At 35.2% G+C, this 24364-nt stretch overlaps 1 protein-coding gene across 2 annotated transcripts in view; it reads left to right on the forward strand.

The window, feature by feature from the left end:
- SLC6A2 (solute carrier family 6 member 2) overlaps nucleotides 1-24364 on the forward strand; it is a 1697790-nt gene that overhangs the window by 509748 nt on the left and 1163678 nt on the right. For both annotated transcript variants that reach the window (XM_044082002.1, XM_044082003.1), the window contains exon 4: nucleotides 15408-15645. In XM_044082002.1, coding sequence (XP_043937937.1) covers nucleotides 15408-15645 — 238 coding nt within the window. The remainder of the gene's footprint in view (nucleotides 1-15407; nucleotides 15646-24364) is intronic.

Consider the following 24364-nt stretch of genomic DNA (forward strand, 5'->3'; position numbering starts at 1 on the left):
TGCCACAAAATCCCACTCCCATTCCCCCAGACATTACAGTTGAGCAATTGGGGGGGGGGGGGCAAGGGTAAGCATGTCATAAGTAAGAATATCCCCAGGGCAGCACTGTCACATAGGTGAGGGATGCCTTGATCTCCTGGTCAGCCTCAACCCTAATCAGACCTAGTGCATGGGAGACAAGAAGGGGAAGGTAGACCTGCCAAAGGAGGAGGTGCATTAAGACCCAGTGCTGGTCAGTTTGTGGGAGAAAAAGGTAACCTAAATAAATGTGTGTGTGTGTATATATATATATATATATATATATATATATATATATATATATATATATATATATACACACACACACACACACAAAATATTAAATAAACAGAATGATTTACTTTCATATTCTACAATTCACTTTGTGACTATGTATTATATTTATTTCCAAGGAATGTCTTTTTTAATAGTTGCTTTAATTTTTTTTCTGACTGCAACAACCTACCCTTCAGCAATAGGAATCTGTCAGCATGCAGAGTACAGAAAAACAAGGTCAGCCAAGTACATTATGTGTATGCTAAAGGTCCTTAATGGTTCTTTAAATTTCACTAATTGGAAGAAATGCAGTCCCCTTTGCAAATAACTTTTTTGTGTTGTAGATTTGTATTGGCACCAGACAAGTCACGGATTAGAATATGTAACATCTGCTACTTATTAACACTCCAAAATGCATAAGCCTTACATAAAGAGAATTTCACAGAGTATTCATCGGAAACATTTGTGGTCATTTAAACTGCATGTTTGCATTTTTTTTGCCCAAGAAGTTGAATCATTTCTTGCATTCTTTCCAGCATAATTAAAATTCAGCTGGACATTTTTGCAGCTACTGGCTTAAAATACTTAATTAACAGTGACTAAATAAACATTTGTTAGTGTACTCTGTGTCATATGAGGTGCCCTCCACCCCAACAACTCTGTATAAGAAGATGATGATGATTTGGTGATTTGTCATCCTATTATAGTGCCAGGACTATTTCAAACATATAGTGAATAAAGTAATATTAATGGACTTTTGCAGTCTGTAAACATGAAAATAAAGGGAATCACTTCACAGTAAGCGATTTAGAACTGAAGTCTGAAAGTTGTTGTCAGTCCTTTTCTGTGACAGTTACCTCACTTTCACACTTTCTGTTTTGGGAATGTATAACTGTAACACTGGATTAAAGTTATACCTTCTCAGACCTGTCATGGAAGGCTGTCTTGATGGAAATGATCACATGCCATGTGAGTTTGGACTGAAATTTGAATGTCCCTAGGATATACTACAGTCAGTGAAATGATATAGTGTGCTTCCATTAAGAAAATCTTATAATTTGGGAATGACCTGTTGTCACTTCTGATGCATATTATGGAAAGCAGAGCAGAGTAGTAACAATTACATAGTCTAGTGACCAACATTTTATACAGGATGCTAATTTGTCCATTGCTGCCTAAGCGATTGAATCATTTCCTATTTGAATGCATGAACATTCATAAAAATCATAAAAATATTACTTGTATGCAGCTGATTGAGAATACATTCCCCTATAAACCAGCTAATAACACTGAATAGTGTTTTTGCAGGAGGGCAAACTGCCTGCATCTACCAGGTGTGGGTAAAAGCCCCCAGAGCTCCTGAACTTATATAGAGTAACATAGCAGTTACACAACAGTGGAGAAAGAAAAAACTCCCCTCAGAAGTGCACAGTGAGTTGTGGAAACAGCACTCCCACCTTCCACAACAGATTAACTTTTAGTCTCTGCTTACAGGTTTTTTGACCAGTTGGTTTTAGGTAGTTAAATTCTGATCAGGTGGTCCTTGCTCACCCATAAGAAAATCAAGCATGCTTCTTGGTAATTGTCTCTCCAAAATGAGCACAATTGTTTTCTAAAGTCAAATAACTTTTTCACATATCATATCAACTTCTTGTCTGGATCTTATCTGCTATGGTGTGTCTGTGTGTTTTTGTGTGTGCATGTATCTATGAGTATATATGTATGTATGCATGTGTACATACATATATATATATTTATAGATACACACACACACACACACACACACACATATATATATATATATATATATATATATATATATATATATATATATATATATATATTTCACTGAAAATGAATTCCCTGAGCACAATTCACTGAAAGCTCACTTCAATGAAAACACATTTGACTGAAACTCATTTCATCTAAACAGGTATATGCCCTTTTCCCCACTGTAGTGCGATCCTGTAGTTAGTATATATAGTTAGGAGTGGTATATATTTTGGGTATGCGTGCATGAGAAATACCCTCACCATGTGCAAAGTAAAGAACAAAAAATTGTAGAAACACTTTTTGCGGGGAGAAAGCCCACTACACCTTCCAGTTACACACACCCTTGTTATTGTATATACTAACTCTAAGATCATAGAATCCCTGAAGAAGGGCCATATTCCACAATTCCAGGGATTGTCAATATCACTCATCTGTCATCCATCTGTTCTGTTGACCAAAATGTCTACAAAACTGATGTTGACATTTTGGAGATTTAATCATTTATATCTACATCTGTCTCTGTCTGTATCTACATCTACCTCTGTCTCTCTCTCTCTCTCTATGTGTGTGTGTATATATATATATATATATATATATATATATATATATATGGTTTCACTTCAGAATTTCGACTTACTGAAAACTCGAACTTCATATGGTCGAGACCATATGATCGAGTTTTCAGAAACTCAAAATTCTGAAATTAAAAAAAAAAAAAACAAAGACATAGTTTTTGCAGGGGGCAAGCCCCCCTGCACCCTCCCTAGTTAAATATACTATCTTCATGATCACACTATAGCGAGGAAATGGGAAATCTCTCATTCTGTGCTTCTGCATACAGCACGGAATGGGAGATTTCCCTTTTCCCCACTGTAGTGTGACCTCGGGGTTGGTATGTTTAAGTAGGGGTGCAGAGGGGCTTGCCCCCTGCAAAAACAATGTCTTTGTTTTTTTTTTTTAATTGAACTTCAGAATTTCAAGTTTCTGAAAACTCGATCATATGGTCTCGAACATATGAGGTTCAAGTTTTCAGTAACTCAACATTCTGAAGTGAAACCATATATATATATATATATATATATATATATATATGTATATATATATATATATATATATATATATATATATATATATATATATGTATATATATATATATATATATATATATATATATATATATGTATACTGGCATTTACCTGTTTCCATATTTATATATTATGTATATATTATATATATATATATATATATATATATATATATATATATATATATATATATATAGTTCCCCTTCAAAAGACTGAAACATCATAAGCTCGAAATTCATAAGCCTGAAACCAAAAGCCTGAAAATTCAAAAGCCTGAAAACTCAAAAGACTGAAAACACACAGAATACAAGTAATGCTAATATGCCAGTGCAAAGACACATAGAAACACATACAAAACAAAGGATAGCAGTTCTCACCAAGTATGTTGTAATATTGAATATTTTCTCAATAGCATCTTTGAAGGGTCTATATCAGATAGTCGAAGTTCCGTAACTCCGAACACCTAATGGTCGAACCATTATGTCGAAGTTACAGAACTTTGACTAGTTAAAAAAAAAAAAACAACGGACAAAATAATAAAGTGTTGTAAGCAGGGGGGCATGACCCCCTGCGCCCCCCACACCCCCCACACCCCCTGCTACTTAAATATATCAACTCCAGGATTGCACTTATGGTAGTGAAATGCAGTCTCAGAGTTGATATATTTAAGTAGCAGGGGATGTGGGGGGGTGCAGGGGGGCTTGCCCTCTGCTTACACTTAGTGGAAATTAATATGGTTTATGTTGTTTAAAGTCAATATATGTATTTTGTGTGTTTTCAGGCTTTTGGGTGTCAGGCTTTTGAGTTTTCAGGCTTTTGAATTTTCAGGCTTTTAGTTTCAGGCTTATGAATTTCGAGCTTATGATGTTTCAGTCTTCTGAAGGGGAACTTATATATATATATATATATATATATATATATATATATATATATATATATATATAAAACATAAAAAACAAGTAATCTCCCCATTGGATTATCACAGTATAAAAATGTTATTGAAGAAAACTGGGACATTGTCACAGGAAACCCTTTTCTGATTAACATCTTAGGTGAAGCCCCATCATTTGTTTATAGGAAGGCCAGGAACATTAGAAGTTTTGTTGAATTTAAACCTAGACCATATGAGAAAAGCACTAAAAGATGTGAAGCTAATTGTACATTTTGTATATTTGTACAGCAAGGTGATAGTTTTTATTATTGCCCTTATTTAAAGAAAATCATTAAAACCAGTGCAGGGGGTGACTGTAACACTAATACAGTAATTTACAGGGCACAGTACAATGAATGTGATGCATTCTATGTGGGCAAGACTGTAAATAAACTCAAGCGTAGGATTTCATGTCATCTGTCAGAAATCCGCTCTGGATGTAAAAATAATGCACTAGCCAAACACCTTTCTCTTCATAAAAGACACACAGGTTTTAAGTTCGAGATCCTGGATCGCATAGACATGGGTGATCTTGAAGGAGACATCCTGAATATTCTAGAGAAACATGAACTCATGTGGCAATTAAAGCTGAACTCTTTTAGGAAGCCTGGACTAAACTACTACTGTTCAATTAAAAGTGCACTGGAACTTAAAAAATTGCCACATTGTTTACATGACTAATTGTATTTTATTTTATTTTATTCTACCAGTTGGTTTTAAATACCATTTTAAATCAGTTGTAATTTAAGTGTATATTTTGTTTCCATCATCATACAATACATTTTTTCTTATTTTTATTTTTTTCTGGTTCTTTTTTAAACTTTATTCAAAATGATGTGTAATAACAGTACTAATTATACAATTAAATATATTTTATAGATAGTTTTTAGGGTTCTTGTACACAGACCTGAAGAAGTCTAGAAGGACGAAAGCGATCTTTGTTAACAATAGGTTATGAAAATAGAAACTGAATTTTACATGCAAAATGTATATGTATATATTGATATATATTTTTTGATTGACAAATGAACTAAGGTTGATATATTTCCAGCCATGTAGTATATTGCCTTGTATAAAATCACAGACTTAATAATCTACTTAATAATTTGGTTAAATAGGAGGTACCACATCATTATAAATTTTATTTAAAGTACATAAGGGTTATATTATTATGACAGCTACTAAGTAGGGCAGGACCAGCTTGAATGTCACACTGATGGGGGAAGGGATGTGAATTTAATGTGTACCAATAACACTTTGTTTTACAGCACAATAAACCACTCCCATGCCTGATAAAAAGTATATATATATTTAGTAAGCTTGTGAGGAAATTATTACTCTATTTTTGTTTTACTTGGATCGCTTGTCAGTGTACTTAATAAAGGATTTTCAACTGGAAACAGACTGCCTGCCTGCCTTGCTTGGATTACTTTTGAATACTTATTAATGCTGTACAATTATATATTCTTTTATTATTAATTTTTGTTTTGTTTTGTTTTGACTTGAGAAGTTTAAGTTCACTACTTCTGCTACTATTGTCTGAGCTGATTAATATACAGTGATTAACTAGAGATATATGGACTGAAAATCTTCCACACAGAGAAGTCTCTTACACTGTTTTATATATATATATTATCTGTATAATGTATCTTTACCATCTCGAAGTGCTTACTCCTCTCTGTACTCTTCTTTTTTAGAGCTAACACCGCTCTAAGTATTTAGCTGCTGTACCACCTTTATCTTTTATCCGAGCAGTGGATACATTATTACACCTTTATATTTTATCCGAGCAGTGGATACATTATTACACCTTTATCTTTTATCCGAGCAGTGGATACATTATTACACCTTTATCTTTTATCCGAGCAGTGGATACATTATTACACCTTTATCTTTTATCCGAGCAGTGGATACATTATTACACCTTTATATTTTATCCGAGCAGTGGATACATTATTACACCTTTATCTTTTATCCGAGCAGTGGATACATTATTACACCTTTATCTTTTATCCGAGCAGTGGATACATTATTACACCTTTATCTTTTATCCGAGCAGTGGATACATTATTACACCTTTATATTTTATCCGAGCAGTGGATACATTATTACACCTTTATCTTTTATCCGAGCAGTGGATACATTATTACACCTTTATCTTTTATCCGAGCAGTGGATACATTATTACACCTTTATCTTTTATCCGAGCAGTGGATACATTATTACACCTTTATCTTTTATCCGAGCAGTGGATACATTATTACACCTTTATATTTTATCCGAGCAGTGGATACATTATTACACCTTTATCTTTTATCTGAGCAGTGGATACATTATTACACCTTTATCTTTTATCCGAGCAGTGGATACATTATTACACCTTTATCTTTTATCCGAGCAGTGGATACATTATTACACCTTTATATTTTATCCGAGCAGTGGATACATTATTACACCTTTATCTTTTATCCGAGCAGTGGATACATTATTACACCTTTATCTTTTATCCGAGCAGTGGATACATTATTACACCTTTATCTTTTATCCGAGCAGTGGATACATTATTACACCTTTATATTTTATCCGAGCAGTGGATACATTATTACACCTTTATCTTTTATCCGAGCAGTGGATACATTATTACACCTTTATATTTTATCCGAGCAGTGGATACATTATTACACCTTTATCTTTTATCCGAGCAGTGGATACATTATTACACCTTTATCTTTTATCCGAGCAGTGGATACATTATTACACCTTTATCTTTTATCCGAGCAGTGGATACATTATTACACCTTTATCTTTTATCCGACCGGTGGATACATTATTATAAGAAAAGTGCAGTCCGGATCTGAATTGTCTGCAAATACAAACAGCTAAGGTTAACTTTGTGTATGTGTCTACCTGTTTGAGCTAATATTCATTATCCCCTGGAGAGCACCCTGCTTTGGCTTGTAAGCAGCCCCCCCCCCACACTCACACTCACCTTCCATTTTCTCTTTTATTCCCTTCTGTTAGCAAATAGTATCCGTAACTGATCAAATACTGTGTGTTTATTAATTTAAACTGAGACCACAATAGCCTACTGATACAAGGTTATCTTGTTCTTCCACCTGAGAAATGGTTAAGAAATGACTCACAGCTTCAGAGCAGTCCTTGGTCAATTCTGATTGTTTCTTAAACACAAACTTGTTTGCTTGGATCTTGGCTCATCCCACTCTGTTCACCCTTGCTACGCTCGGGCTCACTCCTCTCCCCTCCCTGACCCGATATCCCACCCACCCCCCAATACCTGTCCTTTAAACTTGACCAAGCTACACTCACCAGAGTTCAAACTACCAAATCTGTTTAAGTAATTATAACTAACCCCTCCCATTATAAATTACTACCTATCTACAATACATTTGCACTCATACACAGTAGCAACTACCCAATAGAAACATACCCAGTAAACACCCCAAACATTTCATACATAACTTCTAACATTGAATATGTGGCATTATAACCCACCCCTCCTACGCTAAAACTTCCTACCACATTAACACAAACTATCCATATTGCCTTCTTAGGTACCCAAACCCATACTTTAAATTTTTACTAATATCTACTTAATCCCAAACTCACTCCCCATTATATCCTGAATAGTCATCATGTCTACCAAACCTTTTTCACTTCTAACCCAAATACTACTACTTATTACCATATCTTACCTAACGTATCTCACCCAACCTCTTGGTGCAAATCACCCACTCCCATTTCATACAACTAACCCAATCTCTATGATGCACACATATTCCTCAATCTGCATATCATCCAGTCTCTACCCATTCAGTAATAGTATGCTCTTCACCTAAAAACTCTTACCTAACCCCAAAAACTCTACACATCTATATTAGTCACATCCTCATAAAGGTTACACCCCATAGATTACATACCAAGCAACTCAAATACTTCTTCTGCCATCTCATCTCTATCCTTCTCTCCAGCGACATTTACCCAAACCCTGGCCCTTCTCCTCTACACATCTCAATGTCCCAATCCCATCCTCCTCCCACAGCTGGTAAACCCCATCCATGTCTCAGCTCTAAATGCTCAGAGCATATGCAACAAAATTCCTAACCTCCATGCCTGGCTTCTCCATAACCAACCCCATATGCTGGCCATCTCAGAAACCTATCTCAAACCCAGTATAAAAGACTCTGAACTAACAACACCCAACTACTCCATAATTAGGAAAGAAAGAACACATACAAAAGGAGGGGGTGTCGCTCTCTTCTACTCATCATCCCACTTAGTTACCCCCTATACCAAACCTATTCCCAAATTTGGCAAGGCAGAACTAATTCCAGCCCTACTTTATATAAAAAAAAATAAATTTATATGCATAGTCTCCCTTTATATCCCTCCTGGAGACAATATCTCAACCCTTGAAGATATTCTTTCCTGGTTCTCTAACAACATCACTAATGAAACTATAATCCTGGGTGATGTTAATATTAGCTGGTCAACAATTCAATCTCCTACAAACTCACTTAATATAAACTTGTACAACTTCACTCAGCTTATTAACTCAACAACTATGCCTTCTAAGAACTTCCTCACTGGAAGCAACCTGGACTGGATTCTAGTTTCTCATCCACATTACATCTCTGATGGTGGCACTCTGCCCGAACCATTAGGCGACCACTTCCCACTTTTGCCCACCGTCTTCCCTCCTCTATGCAACTAACTCACACCTACACCGTCACTCACTGTCTAAAAAACCTTCAGTCCTAGCACTAAAAAAATGAGCTGGAACCCACTAAAAACCCTTCCCTTAGAAAATGCTGTTACCTACTTTAACTCAACTTTCCTCAACTTGCTTGACTCCTTTGCCCCTCTGAAAACAAAACAAATATGAAGCAATCTTGTACCTTGGCTTACCAAAAATACCTTACTAGCCATGCGATTCTGGGATAAAGCCTGGAAATGCTACAACAAAAATAAAACTATCACCACCCTTAATGAATTTAAAACTCTTCGTAACAAAGTAAAAAACATATTATCTTAGACTGCAAAGCCTACTTCTCTACACTCCAAACCAACCATAACACCAACCCCCAAAAATTCTGGCATGGAATCTACTCCCTTCTCAGCCCTGGCAAAAAAGAAAACCCCTGCCCTAATCCAGATGCCTCTGACTTGGACTTAGCCACCCAATTTAACACTTTCTTTATCAATTCCATAAGTAAACTTACATCATCCTTCACTTCCCATTTGGCTTCCCCACCCTTATTTCCACCTATCCCTCCCTCCCCTAGCATCTACTGCTCTGAACCTCCTCCTTTCTCCTTCAACCCCACCCCTACAGACACCATAAAAAAACTTCTACTAACATTGAAACCCGGCTCCAATGCCCCTGATGATATACACTCATATTTCTTAAATGTTGCCACAGAAGGCATAGCTCTTCCCAGCTGAATGTCAAGTTCCCCAGCTCTGGAAAAAGGCCTTTATTATTCCACTCCATAAAGGTTGCAATAACAATAATATCACAAACTTTCCACCTGTCGCTATCTTATCCCCCATTTCAAACCTTCTTGAAAAATGCCTCCATCTACAACTTCTACCTTACTTCATAAACAACCAACTTCTAACCCCTACTCAGCATGGTTTCCGACCCAGCCACAGCACTACCACAGCTCTCCCCTCCTTCCTAGAAACCATTAATAAGGCCCGTGACACTGGCCACATCATGTCCACTCTCCTCCTTGACCCATGACCCAGGCCACATCATGTCCACGCTTCTCCTTGACCTCTCTAAGGCATTCAACAGTATCTTCCATAACCTTCTTTTCACTAAACTCTCCAAACTAAATGTATCCCACTCCTCTATTAACTGGTTAACCAGTTACCTCTCAAACAGGCAACAAGCAGTCAGATGGAAAAAAAAACACCTCTCCTTTTCTCAATACTCCCACAGGTGTCCCCCAGGGTTCAATTTTAGGCCCCCTTCTATTCAATATATTCATAAACTATTTCTACCAAGCCATCCCAAATGCCAACCTTATCCAATATGCCGATGATTAAACAATAGTCTGCTCTGCCTCTTATATACCTACCCTAGTTAAATTAATCCAAGATGCCTTCTCTTCCACTGAGCAATGGATGATGGACAACCATCTAGCACTCAATGCTACTAAAACTAAACTCATGATATTTATTGCTTCCAAAACCAGCACCCTAGATAAAACCTCATTCTTAGTCACCCTTCAAAATAATACTCCTCTCGAAATAGTCTCTAATGCTAAACTACTAGGAGTGCTGATCGATGACCAGCTAAAGTTTGATAATCATCTACAAGTAAATATCAAAAAACACACAAAAATAAGCATGCTTTACTGCCACAACCTTTACATCTCTCCCTCCACTAGGCTCACCCTCGCCAACACTTACCTTATCCCATCCCTCCTATACAGTGCCTCTATCCTTACTAACCTGCAATCCTCCCACAAGACTAAACTCTCCTCTTGCTATAATAAAATAGCAAACTTTGCAACCGGCCATAGATCCACTTCCATTACTGCACTGCCCTACACCAACTGAATTGACTTGAGCTATCCAATTACCTCATCTATATTCAACTTGTATAAGCACACAAACTTATTTTCACCTCCGCTCTCTGTCCCTCTCTTGTCACCACCTTTAAAATGCACCAAGCAAATAGACTTTTGAGATCTAATTACCAAAATCTAATTGAACTGCATAAACCTGCCCATCCACCAGGCAAACATCTAATGCCCTTCTCTCTAGCACACCATTGGAATTCCCTCCCATCTCTCATCGGCACCACCAGCAGCCTCTCTTCATTCAAAACCTTACTTCACATACCCCTAACTTCACTATGGGGATGCTCTTCCTCCCACCCCACATAATCTCCCTACACTATAGCTACTCTCTATAAGCTATAATTGACAATAGACTCCCATTGCTTTGTACACCTAATAAACTCTAGGAATTAGCATAACTCCTAGAATGGTACAATTCATTAGCCTAGAAATTAACTGCATGAATTAGCATAACTGGTAAAAAATTTAGACTGTTTCTGTTATTGCAATCTGCTAACATGTTAAACTGTTAAAACTTTGACTGTTTGTAGATATTACTCTTATTGCATTGTACTAATATGTACACTCTATTAATATGTGTTTTTCTGTTTGTTCAATTTTGCTTCATTTGTGCACATTACCTCTAATAACTTACTCTTATGTTAAATCTGTAATTTGTAATTTTCTGGAGCTTTTCTCCCCAGGACTCCATTGAAAACGGGCTTTTTGTGGCCCACTGGCTTATCCTGGCAAACAAACTATATATACACATATATATATATATATATATAGGGCTACTTTGATTCGCTGAAAACTCATTTCACTGAATTTCAAAACACTCATACCAAATCGCTGAAAGCTCAAATCACTGAAAACTCATTTCACTGAATCACATTTCACTGAATGTAAGTACTGTTGAGTAAATAAAACCTACATGTCCTTTTCCCCACTGTAGTGAGATCCTGGAGTTAGTATATATAGTTAGGGTGGGTGTGGGAGGGCATAGCCCCCCACCTACTTTTGGTTTTATATTGTTAGCTTTCAGTGAAATTAGATTCATAAATATAAATGTTAAGTAGGTGGGGGGCTATGCCCCCCTACCCCCAATGTGGGGGGCTGTGCACCGCCACCCCCTAACTATATATACTAACTCCAGATCACACTACAGTGGGGAAAGGGCACAGACATTTTATTTGCCCAACAGTACTTACATTCAATGAAATGTGATTCACTGAAATGAGTTTTCGGTGAATCAAAGTAGACACATATATGTGTGTGTGTGTGTGTGTATATATATATATACACATATGTACATGATATATATATATATATATATATATATATATATATGTGTGTGTGTGTGTGTGTGTCTGTGTATACACATATGTACATGATATATATATATATATATATATGTGTGTGTGTGTGTGTGTGTGTGTGTGTGTGTATACACATATGTACATGATATATATATATATATCTATCTATATATCTATATATCTATATATATATATTTATTTATATGTGTGTGTGTGTGTGTGTGTGTGTATACACATATGTTCATGATATATATATATATATATATATATATGGATTCACTTCAGAAGCTCGAACTGCAAGTAACCGAAACCAAAAGATCGAGTTTCGGAAACTCGAACTTCTGAAGCGAAACCAACAAATAAAAAAAAAAACACAAACCTCGCTTTTGCAGGGGGGCTTCGCCTCCCTGCACCACCCACACCCCCCCTACTTAAATATACCAACTCCAAGATCGCGCTACAGTGGGGGAGATGGGAATCTCCCGTCTTGCATTGTATGCGGATGTGCAAAACGGGAGATTTCTCATTTCCTGTCAACACTGCAAAACAAATAAAACATTATGTACACACAATAATGTACAACAATACTTGAAAGTGATTGCTTTATGGTCGGATCATAGTGGCTACTCGTGTTAGTACCAGGTCCAGGATATTTTCACCTCTTGTGTGTGTGTTGACCAGCTGATACAATGCATTGGCATTGATGAAATTGAGGAATCTCTGGGCATTCGTGCTTGAGATAGAATAGGTCTTCCACTTGATGGTTGGGTAGTTAGTTGCCCAGGATCAAGGTAGAGGGTGGAATCTTGATGGATTCAATTAAGTCCAGATAGGTGGAGTGGGCCTCCTGAGTCATGATTGGGGCTCTGTAGCTAGCTATGATTTGAATACTAATGTATTATGTACAACAATACTTGCCTCTGTGTGCACGTAACATATTAAGGTAATTAAACTCTTATTTTTGAACACTACACATATTCGATTTACTGAAATCTCTATCATATGGTCTTGACCATATGAAATTCGAGATTTCAGTGTGTATATATACATATTTACATGATATATATATATATATATATATATATATATATATATATATATATATATATAGCTGTCTTTGGGTGTTTAACTTGTCTCGATCCCTGTAGATTCTTTGTTGCCCTTCTTTATTTTCTATGCCTGCGTTTGTAATAGTTCAATAAATTCTTTGTTATTCTGTTGTTTTGTTGCACTATTAAACTTTGCTAAATCAAATAAAAAATTACTTCAGTTAGCAGATGAGATGTCTCATTTCTGTTACTCATATCCTTCTGATATAAACGTTTTATTCTTCTGCTGTCATGTGCTCGGGTTAATAGATGAAAATGTAGTTATTCTACCCAGTAGAATGTATGCTTTAACATATACTGATAAGCACTGCACATATGAATGCTATAATGTGCACTTTATAGCACGGGATGGGGTAGATGGGAGGGTACAGCATGATGGTGGGAATCTGAACCATAAGGTTTTCAGAAGCAAGATCGGAGTGGCCACAGTTATTATAAACCCCAGTATAGCAGATTTCTTTGTTCCTTCTTGCTAGAGTAGAATTTCATATTATAATTTAATGACCCTTTAAAAATGTAAGGAAATAAGAATAAAGCATTAATTACTACTCCGAAGGCTTTTATAGCATTAGTCTCACTATTACATGCTGACCTCATATGTGTGAAGTCTTTGAAATGGAGAGCATTGCAGGAGCCATTATGGCAGATCTATGACTTATCCACTGACACTTCTGGAGTGTTCTTTTACTCGAAAGCCATTCATACACTTAAACCATCAGTGTTAGAGTTTCTTCTACACAGCCAAAAGTGTATAAAAAGTAGCAAATTACAAAAAAGTCTCCAGCAAACCATAAACTTGATATGTTATGACTAACTATAAATGATTTAATCCCTTTCTGTAACAGATTTCTTCTGAGTTAACAGAATTTAAAACATCAATGTCTTATATATAAAACAAGTAAAATGATGTGACCAAAACCATCTAATAACTACAAAGTACTATCTTGAAAACTTAATTTTAAAAGAATTATATCAATTGACTTACTGATTCCTGGTCTAACACATGCATTTAACTTTAATTGCCAGTGAAATTCTTGTTTCTCTATTATTGCTTCGAACGTTCCTTCTCTTGGTCAAATGATTTATACATAAAAGATTGTGTGTTGTTAAGAGAGTTGTAATGTGCTCATTTAGAACAACTTTCCATATATGTTAGACAAGTTATGAAACAAAGGGATTATACTGGGTTTTTACTTTACCACAGCATTCAAAAGAGGACCCCTTCTGTTTGTTGCTATATAGTTGATTGAAGCTTAAAACATTGACCCTAAAACATAGCTGGCATCCTGGCATGGTGATAGGATAGGATAAGAGAGAGACAGTAACTACAATATTTTCCTCAGTTTCTCCATCTTTGTCTTTTCCAAGCGTGTGTGTGTGTGTGTGTGTGTGTGTGTGTGTGTGTGTGTGTGTGTGTGTGTATGAAGTACCAAAACTTTGAAAACGAAGTACTGAGATCACAATACAGCACTGAATGGTAATATTCCCTTTTCCTTGCTGTAGTGCGATCTTGGAATTGGTATATTTAAGTAAGGGGGTGTGGGGGTGCAGGGACGCTTGCGTTTTTTTTTAGTCAGCTGATCCGGCGACTAGGCTTCAGCGACAGTGCACTTTCATTGAAATGCACTTTCATTGAAGTGGGCATCTACTTTGTTCGATGTAATGTATTTTCGAAAAAACAAAGTAGATCCATATATATATATATATATATATATATATATATATATATATATACATCAACACACATATACATATTTTATATATATATATATATATATGCTTTTGTGGTATTGACAATAGTGGAGGTACGATATAAAGCATTTATAAATATATATTTAGTGATTATTGTTCAAATGTTCCAACACTCCTAAAGCATGTTATCTGGTGCACAGCTCTTGTGTTTCAAGAAATGAACAAAACAACTCCATTTCTGCTGTAAAACATCTAGCCCAATGCCACGATTACTGTATTTTTATGATTTACATCTCTAGGATACTCTGGCTCATTTGTATTATACTGTCAGATAAGGCAGGAAAGTGTGACTGTGCAACAAAAACTGTTGCAACAACTAAATACTTGTGAGGATATTATCTTGTAAAAAACAAAAGAGGTGAGGTTGTGTTATTACAGATATCAATGGTTATATACCACATACTGATATTTACAAAGTGGCAGAAAATCCTGTCAGAATAAATGCAAGAAAAGACTTTTTGTGCAGAAAAAAAATCTGCTTGAAGGAAAACTGAGTAGCATACGTAGCTATTGCCCATTTTGACAATGTTTTTGTCACTTTGTTTGCATTTCAGGTGTTGGTTATACTGTGATTTTAATTGCATTATACGTGGGATTCTTCTACAATGTGATTATAGCATGGGCTCTGTACTATTTGTACTCCTCATTCACATTTGACCTTCCGTGGACATCTTGTGGCAACCCGTGGAACAGCCCTAACTGCACTGATCCAAAGTTTTTCAATAAATCGGTAATTGGTAACAGAACTACTTATGCAAAGTACAAAGTTACTCCAGCTGCAGAGTTCTATGAGTAAGTAGAGATTTTCGTCTTTTACTACTTGGGTTTCACTTGAAGCCTTACATATAACTTTTAATGAATGGTTAAAACCAGTCTGTAGGTTTATGATTGCTTTTAATGAGGTTAAAACTGCTATAATATGGCATTGCATTCAGAAGGCACTCAGTAATGAACCTACAGACAGCCACACATACAAACACATAGTGGTTACATGGCTTATTCTTTTTCATTAATGCATTTTAAAACCACATTGTAGGCTTTGAAATGGTAACTTTACTGCTTTGTATCTCAAAGTCTGTAAAATACGCAGTATTACTGTCTTAGAGAATTTACACTAAAAGCAGCCGAAGCGGTAATATTTGCACTGTAGTGCATCGATTCATGTACACACTCCCATTTATAATTTGGTGTTAGATATGCCAAAGGTCAAAACTGATTGCAATAACAATTTTATCAGCATTTACATTGTTTGTTACCTAGACTAAAAGAAAAATGCTATTTTGTGTTATTTTCTTATTGAGATATGCCACTATTTGTATTATTTTCACAACAATGCTATCTACAACTAAAAGTAAAATGTGGTTTTGTTTGTTTATGTAATGACACATGGCACAAGTTATGCCGTTTTCATTAGGTATTGCATTAATTTGTCTGTCTAAATGTAACATTTTTCTTATATTGCAGCAGCCATAGATAGCATCAGCTATCATATGAATGCAGCTGTCCCACTTTTGTTGGCAAAGAGCATTGTCTGTCAACACGACTTTTATTGCACTCTCAGGGGTGGACATAGAAATCAGTGGCAATTGCTAATGCAGAACATGCCGTATCTAGTGACAGTTTTCTTTTGTAGGCTAACAAAACTGAGCAGACAGGAGAAGTCATCAGTACCAGAATGACACGTATCAGAGGCCTTGTGAAATATATTACTGATAATAATTGTCAGCTCTGAACTGTAATCATGCCCAGCTTACATACAGAAAAGGAAAAACACAGACACACATCTGTCTTACCCATAATCCTTCTCACTGATTCTCCTCAAGAATCTTTTGTGTCTGTTAACAAAAAGGGCCTAAACATGCAACTCAAGCTAGCATTTGGGCACTTTTAATTATGATGATTTTTTATTTATTCTTGCTTTCCTTATTGTTTTTAATGCTGTCAGTTAAAAAAGTTGATTTATCAGTAAATTAATTGACTTACTATTACACATATCAGTAAATGACAGTGAAAGGGGGATCTCTATCAGGATGCTTAACAGAATGGGTCTGGTGAGAAACAGAAAAGTAAAAATTATCAAAACCTACCTTGATTGGTACACATGGGCATCCTTACGACACAGTCAAAGATTTAAGAAACTGGTATGATGAGAAAGTATGTGCTATAAGCAAATGGTGCTCACTTGGCCTTGAAATGACAATATTAACTTCCTGTTTGCAGCCATTTCTTTTATCTGTGATTCATACAGTAATTTAGGTGTTGGAAAATGCCTTCAGTATGTTATTTCATGTCCAGTGCAGTTCATGTAATTAAATAAAAATCAAGCTATCCACAGCAAACTCATTAAAGTGACCCATATAAACACAGTTTATCTAAACATGTATTCCCACATGCAGCCTTGTAATACAACTGTTAGCTGACAAAGCCTGTGTATTACAGTAACAAGAAATAATTACATGATACAAAATAATCTGATACAATGTCTGCAGCTGTAGGTCAGAGGTGGTAGTATCGCACAAAAGAAATGTAAAGGACAACAAATTAGCAAGGTTCCAGTGTGGTGCTGGAAAAGCAAAGAAATCTAAAAAGAAAATAGTACAGGAACTGCAATAAATGATATGGTACAGTACAGGAAACGTTGACTTATGTAAGGCATAAAGCATGAATTCTACATCTCTGATGGAGTTTGTAGAAGATACTGTCTCTAGCCTGTGTATCTTATTATGAATTGTGAAATCAAGTAGAATGCTGCTTCCCAGGTTAACACCGCTGCTCAGAAAAATTAAAATAATAACATCAACCAAGTACTGAGCAGAGGTGAAAGTGAAGATGAAAATTTCTCAAAAAAAGACAGTCCCAGTTGTAAAATCAATATAGTTATATTATGAATTGTGTTGTACACATGGGTAAATGAGAGAAATGTGATATGATACATTATTTGGAAGAGTCAAGTGAGGGATTATCAATAATTCATTTGCAAGTGACTGATGATTAATAAAGAATGCATTCCTTGCTTGTGTGGTTACAGCGCTCTGCCTCCATATTTTGTTAAAATCAACCAAAATACAACTAATACCAAATCCAAAAACGAACAGGAGTCCAGTACCACAAATAAAGTGAAACAATCAATTTTAATAACTTGAAAAGATAATAAATGAGTGCTTTCGTCTGAGACACAGACTTCTTCAGATGAAAGCACTGGTGCCAAAAATCTAGTTATATACATGCTTTCTAATACAATAATTACCAGTCAATTAACCAATAAACCTTTCCAATACATTTTTAAAGAAATATTCTAAACATCTGTTCTCAATAAAAAATAATATTACATAATATTGCATATTAAATTGCAAACATCTTGCTTTCTGCATAATAATATAAATATAATAAACAACAAACTGTTAAGATTTAAAAATATATATTATAAAAATGTTAAATAAAATTAAACATATATTACATGCTGTTATTTATCGAATACAATCAGCTCTAGCTGTTAAAATAGATTTGATGCTTATGTATTAATTTAGACCTGGTGGTATATTTGCCCTCAGCCTAAGTTGCCATTTAAGCTCTTTATTAAGCAAAAAAGTTTTAAAATTACCCCTTCCCCTAAAATTATTTTCTTTTACTAAATCAATGATACCAAACCTGTAACCATTAAAAAAGGGCACATTAAACTATGCTTATACAAAGCATTGGTAACTTTGCCTGTTTTGATGTCATATTGGTGTTCATACATACGTTCTTTTAAAGACCTTTCTGTTTTCCCTATGTAAAATGCACAACATGATTTACAAAGAGCTAAATAAACAACCATTTTAGTTTTACAATTCCCTTTGCAGAACCTAACCAAACTATTTAATCCATTGTTTAACTTTGTTGTAGGTTCACTAAAAATCATAGAACACATATTACAGTTTCCACAGGCAGTAGTTGCTCTAAATATTTTAGAATTTGTGTTAATGTGTTCAAATGTCCTTTTAAAATTTCTACCAACTTTATATGTAAATACAGGTTTGTTTCCAACCACATTAAATACTTCTTTATTAGTTTTAAATATATTCCAATGTGAACTCAAAGTTTGTGTGAACACATCTGAAAAAGTGTCATATTGTATAATACAAGAACCTTTAAAATTTTTTCTTTCTATCACCTCGGCACTACCCATTAATGGTTGCCCCAAAAGGGCCTTATATTTAACACCCCACCCTGAGTATACCTCATTTAATACTTCCTTAATCATATTAATGGGGTAACCCCTTTCAACTAACATCTGAGATCACCATATTCAGAGGTCATTCTTGTGATCCTCACTGCCTGACCCTTAACAATACTTTTAAACAATTAAACACGTACCTATTTTCCCATTCAAGGAGAACTAAATTAGCGAACACGGATGCGCAAGCCGCACCCATTGCTACTCCGCTAATTTGTTGGTAATATTCTCCTTGAAAATGGAAATAATTTGAATCTAATACTACTTCCATAAGTTCCAAAATTAAAGTTATTTTATCCTTAGATAAAGTGGAAAACTTGGTCAATCTGTCACCAAAATACTGCTGTCCTTCATTTCTAGGAATACATGTAAAAAGATCCCTAAAATCAATTGTCAAAAACATACAGTCTTCTTTCCATAAATTGTCATTAATTTTACTAAGAAATTCCCACAAATCTTTTACCAAATGTGTGGCCCTACTAATAATATCTTTAGTGTGATAATCAATAAACACAGCTAAAGGATGCGTCTTTGAATTTTTTGCTGATACTATTGGTCTAAATGGGGGCTCAACAATTGACTTATGTACCTTTGGTATTCCAAATATGTTGGGAATAACAGGATATTCCTGTTTCAAAAACTTATAAGTCTTGTCATCAATTCTGTTTTCAATAAGATATTCTTCTAATAAAGAATCAATTCTACTATACCCAATATTAATCTCATTAATAGATACAGGTACATAAGTTTTGTTGTCCAAAAGAATATTAGTAATCACATTATTATATTCCTCTCTATTATATAAAACTACTCCCCCACCTTTATCCGGCTTCATGATGCAAAAAATGTCCTGAGTCTGTAATTCTTCTAATAATCTTCCTTCCTCACTAGTCAAGTTAGAATTTTTAGTTTGCCATCTATTTTAGACATATAAATCATACAATTCTTCTGTAACTATCCTTTCGAACATAAGAAGTACTGGATGAAGCGGGGAGTTAAATGTGCTACTCCTTACCAACTCATTGTACTGACCACCATTATTTTCAATTTCGTTGTTATACAAAATTTTTAAATTTAATTTCCTTAAATATAGTTTTAAAGCCACTAGATGGCTAGCTATGTCACCATATTGTGATTTCACAAATTTAAAACCCTTTGAAAATAAAGAAAAATGCAATTTAGTCAAAGTACAAGATGTATAATTGAAAATTTTGAACCCATTATATTCATTAATAATACCATCAAAGTCATTAGAAATACTTATTTCCCTTTCCTCACCACTTTTTTCCACTCGTATCCCTTCCCATAGCTGTTGCTGGAGAGTCCCGGATCTGATGGAAATCTGCTTTTGCTCGCTAACCTTTCTGATCTTCTGGGTGCTAAAAAAAGTTCATCCTCCTGATTAAAAGAATCTAATTCATCTAATGGTCTTATGTATATTCCTATCTACCCTATGTGAACCATTATTAACAATACCCTCATCATACTTTTCATTGTAATCAACCTCAGGGCGTGTTCTCCTACTGTACCCTTTAGTATCACTATTCATTTTAATTTTAGGCTGGCACGGGTATGACTTCCCTAGCTCGTACTGTCTCTTATCTCGAGCATATTTCTTTTGTTTAGTTTGGAAAACATTTAAAACTTTTTTATCAATCTTAATCAAAATTCTATTATATAAATCCTCATATTCATCAAACAATAAATCATTTGTAACATCATCAATATGACATAAAAACAGGCAAAGTTACCAATGCTTTGTATAAGCATAGTTTAATGTGCCCTTTTTTTAATGGTTACAGGTTTGGTATCATTGATTTAGTAAAGGAAAATAATTTTAGGGGAAGGGGTAATTTTAAAACTTTTTTGCTTAATAAAGAGCTTAAATGGCAACTTAGGCTGAGGGCGAATATACCACCAGGTCTAAATGAATACATAAGCATCAAATCTATTTTAACAGCTAGAGCTGATTGTATTCGATAAATAATAGCATGTAATATATGTTTAATTTTATTTAACGTTTTTATAATATGTATTTTTAAATTTTAACAGTTTGTTGTTTATTATATTTATATTATTATGCAGAAAGCAAGATGTTTGCAATTTAATATGCAATATTATGTAATATTATTTTTTATTGAGAACAGATGTTTAGAATATTTCTTTAAAAATGTATTGGAAAGGTTTATTGGTTAACTGATTGGTAATTACTGTATTAGAAAACATGTATATAACTAGATTTTTGGCACCAGTGCTTTCATCTGAAGAAGTCTGTGTCTCAGACGAAAGCGCTCATTTATTAGCTTTTCAAGTTATTAAAATTGATTGTTGCACTTTATTTGTGGTACTGGACTCCTATTCGTTTTCCATATTTTGTTAAGGCAATTAATTATTGTTTTTTGTTAGCTGGTAGCTGAAGGGAAGTTAGTTTTTGCTAAGGAAAAGTATGATTTTTGTTAAGTGGTTGCTGAGGAAAAGCTAGTGTTAAACTAGGAAAATGACAAACAACGTTTCCCTATGCACCATTTAGTAAATGATGCAGACACTATGACGTTCACAGGGTGCTGAAACTGAAACTGAAGCATGGAACATATTGTCGACTTCAGATTAATTAGTTAGTCTCTGTAGCTCAGCAGATAGTATGCTTGCCTTTGATTCAGAAGTCTGTGGGTTCTATTCATATACCAAGTAGCTGAACCCATTTTTAAGGGCCCTGTGGCTTAATAAATAAGGCATCAGTCCCTTGGTCCGGGGATTGTGGGTTCTAGTCCCACCTGAATCAATCATTCTTTGGAAGATGTTTGTCAGAGAAGACTAAAGCTCTGAATTGTTTCCTGTACCAAGGGTACAGGTTTGAATCATTCTACCTTCATTAACATGCACCAAGTAAATCAGCGTGACAATACAACATTTTATAATGGATATAAATATGTCTATACCTCTTTACCTGTTTAAGTGGATATCAATATGTCTATACTTCTGTACCTCTTTGAGTAGCTGTGCCTTTTGGAAAGGTTATTGCTGCAAAAAATTACATGTTGTAGACTGGTTAGCATGGATAGTTTCATATGGCAAAAATAAATTAATAAGATGCTAATGTATGCCATTTCTCTTATTCTGTCAGAATGCTGGGTCAACGGGTCTGATTCTAATAGAATTGCTGTAGATGTAAGTGACTTACTTTGGTGTATGCCTGCATATTTATCAACATCTGAGAGTAAGAAATCTGGACAAAGCCATAAATAAAGGGGGGGGGGGGCAAAGGCCCAAAAATAGAGACAATATTTGGATATTGTTCTTACAGACTTGGAAAGTTGATAGAGTAATAGGTTTTGTGTTAGCATGAATTTTCTGAAGGGCATGATGTCTGAATCTCAAATGCATCTCATTTTTTACTGATTTCAGTCATCAGTGATTTGTCAATGATGTGCCAGAAAACCACAATTTTATGAGAAGCAGACCAAAAATGTAAGGCAAAAATCTGGACAGTCTGCGAAAGTCTGTACAGTTGAAATGTAGGCTGCTTTATAGATAAACCTTACAATGGAATAAGTGACTTACACCAAAAGTAAATATTTTGAAATCTGCCCTAATCTATTTAAGAAGCTCCCCTTTAGATCCCATTATGCTGTTTTGACACTGCTTGAAGTTTGAATTCTAGAACAATGTAGTTATCCTATTTTTCTGACAGATACTTTTTATGAGGATAGCAGGTGCAATATTCAGAGTGAATGTGTCTGTTTTACTTAAGGCCACTAGTTTTATTACTCTTGCACAATTATCTGTGGAACGTTTATATACAACAATGATTTCTGACTGTGTTTCAAAAACGTTGGTATACACATCTCCATTCAGAGAGCTGCTTTTTATGTAAAACTACTTGAAGTCCCTTTGTGGTGATACATTAAGTTAAAGTAATAGAGATGGGTATGTTTTGGAACACAGGACTCCCTCAACATGACATGGCTTAAAAGATTTACTTATTGTGCATGGGATCTGAAGCTACTGTTGAGGTCTGGCAGTTTCACTCATGCTTGCAGGGATTTCTGCATGTTTTCAATTTATCTAAGTGACTCATTTTAACTGAATTTACAAGCATCTTGTATGGAACTTAGTGAACCCCATGAATAACCTTTAGTCTGTTACCCTCTTATTACAGAATGTCACATGTAAGTTGTATAAAGGAATAAAGACATTATTTTCTTATATCAGGTTTAGTTACTTTTAAGTATATCACTTTTTTACTTGAGTGACAAATTGATATCAGCTAAGATATATGCAGTGGGATGGACAGAATGAAACCAAGCAGAGTGTCAATAGGGGAGACAACCTTAAGCCACTCAGTGGACATTAATTTCTAAATTTGCATTCATAGGAACTGGTAGAGTACACATCATGTGGATTATTCTCTCTAATGCTGCAGTTCAAGGTTAGAAATGTTCTCAAATTCACAGAAGTGAACACAATTTTTATATCACATTTCACGCTTGACTCCTGACTTTGTTTCTGGTTACATTTTGTGTAGTAAACTGCAGTCATCAGCTGTTGCAGTCTTGTATTATATGATGCTGGGCTGAGCTATAGGATAATAGTTTGTTTGAAAAATTGGATTAGCTGGAGATTATTCTTTTCCTAATGATTTTATGGTGGGGGGTGAGTTTGGGGCCTTGGGGCTTTGGTGCTACTGTCACCCAGCAGAGGCTGGGTACCACAAAACAGGCAAGCTGCATATGAATTGCATATATATAGGGGTATTAGATGGGTCAGTATGCATCATGACAAGCATATAATTGCTTGCATCACCTTGCGTGCATGATGCATGTTGGAAATGGTGGACAGAGACTGTGGATGTAGACGATGCCACTTTAATGGAATCCGCTTGGAATTAGCTCATGTGATGTCAGGTGGCTCACCCCGAATCTCTGAAACCTTCTTGGAGTCATGGCCAAGAGAATTGTGGGCAAAATTATATAGATGACCTGGTACGTCATTGGTGATGGAAATGGTGATACCGTGGACTTGGGCTTGAAGGAGTGAGGCTTGGGGCAAAGGGCTTGGAAATGCGACATGTTGATTGAAATCCTCTGTCAAATAATTGGATTAAAGGATCTTTTTTTAATGTACAATGTCACTGAAAGAAAATCTGTGGTAATACATATTTCACAGACAAAAATACATGATTTTGTTATTTAAAAAAGATGTCTAAATTCATATACTCATAGAATTTATATGAGAGATTTATTCTATGGGTCAGAATCCACTTGAAAGTACCTACCCTCAGTGGGTACTTCTTGC

This window comes from Protopterus annectens, chromosome 8.part1, assembly GCF_019279795.1.
Source record: "Protopterus annectens isolate FY-2018-M chromosome 8.part1, PAN1.0, whole genome shotgun sequence".
In the NCBI taxonomy this organism is placed as follows: Eukaryota; Metazoa; Chordata; order Ceratodontiformes; family Protopteridae; genus Protopterus; species Protopterus annectens.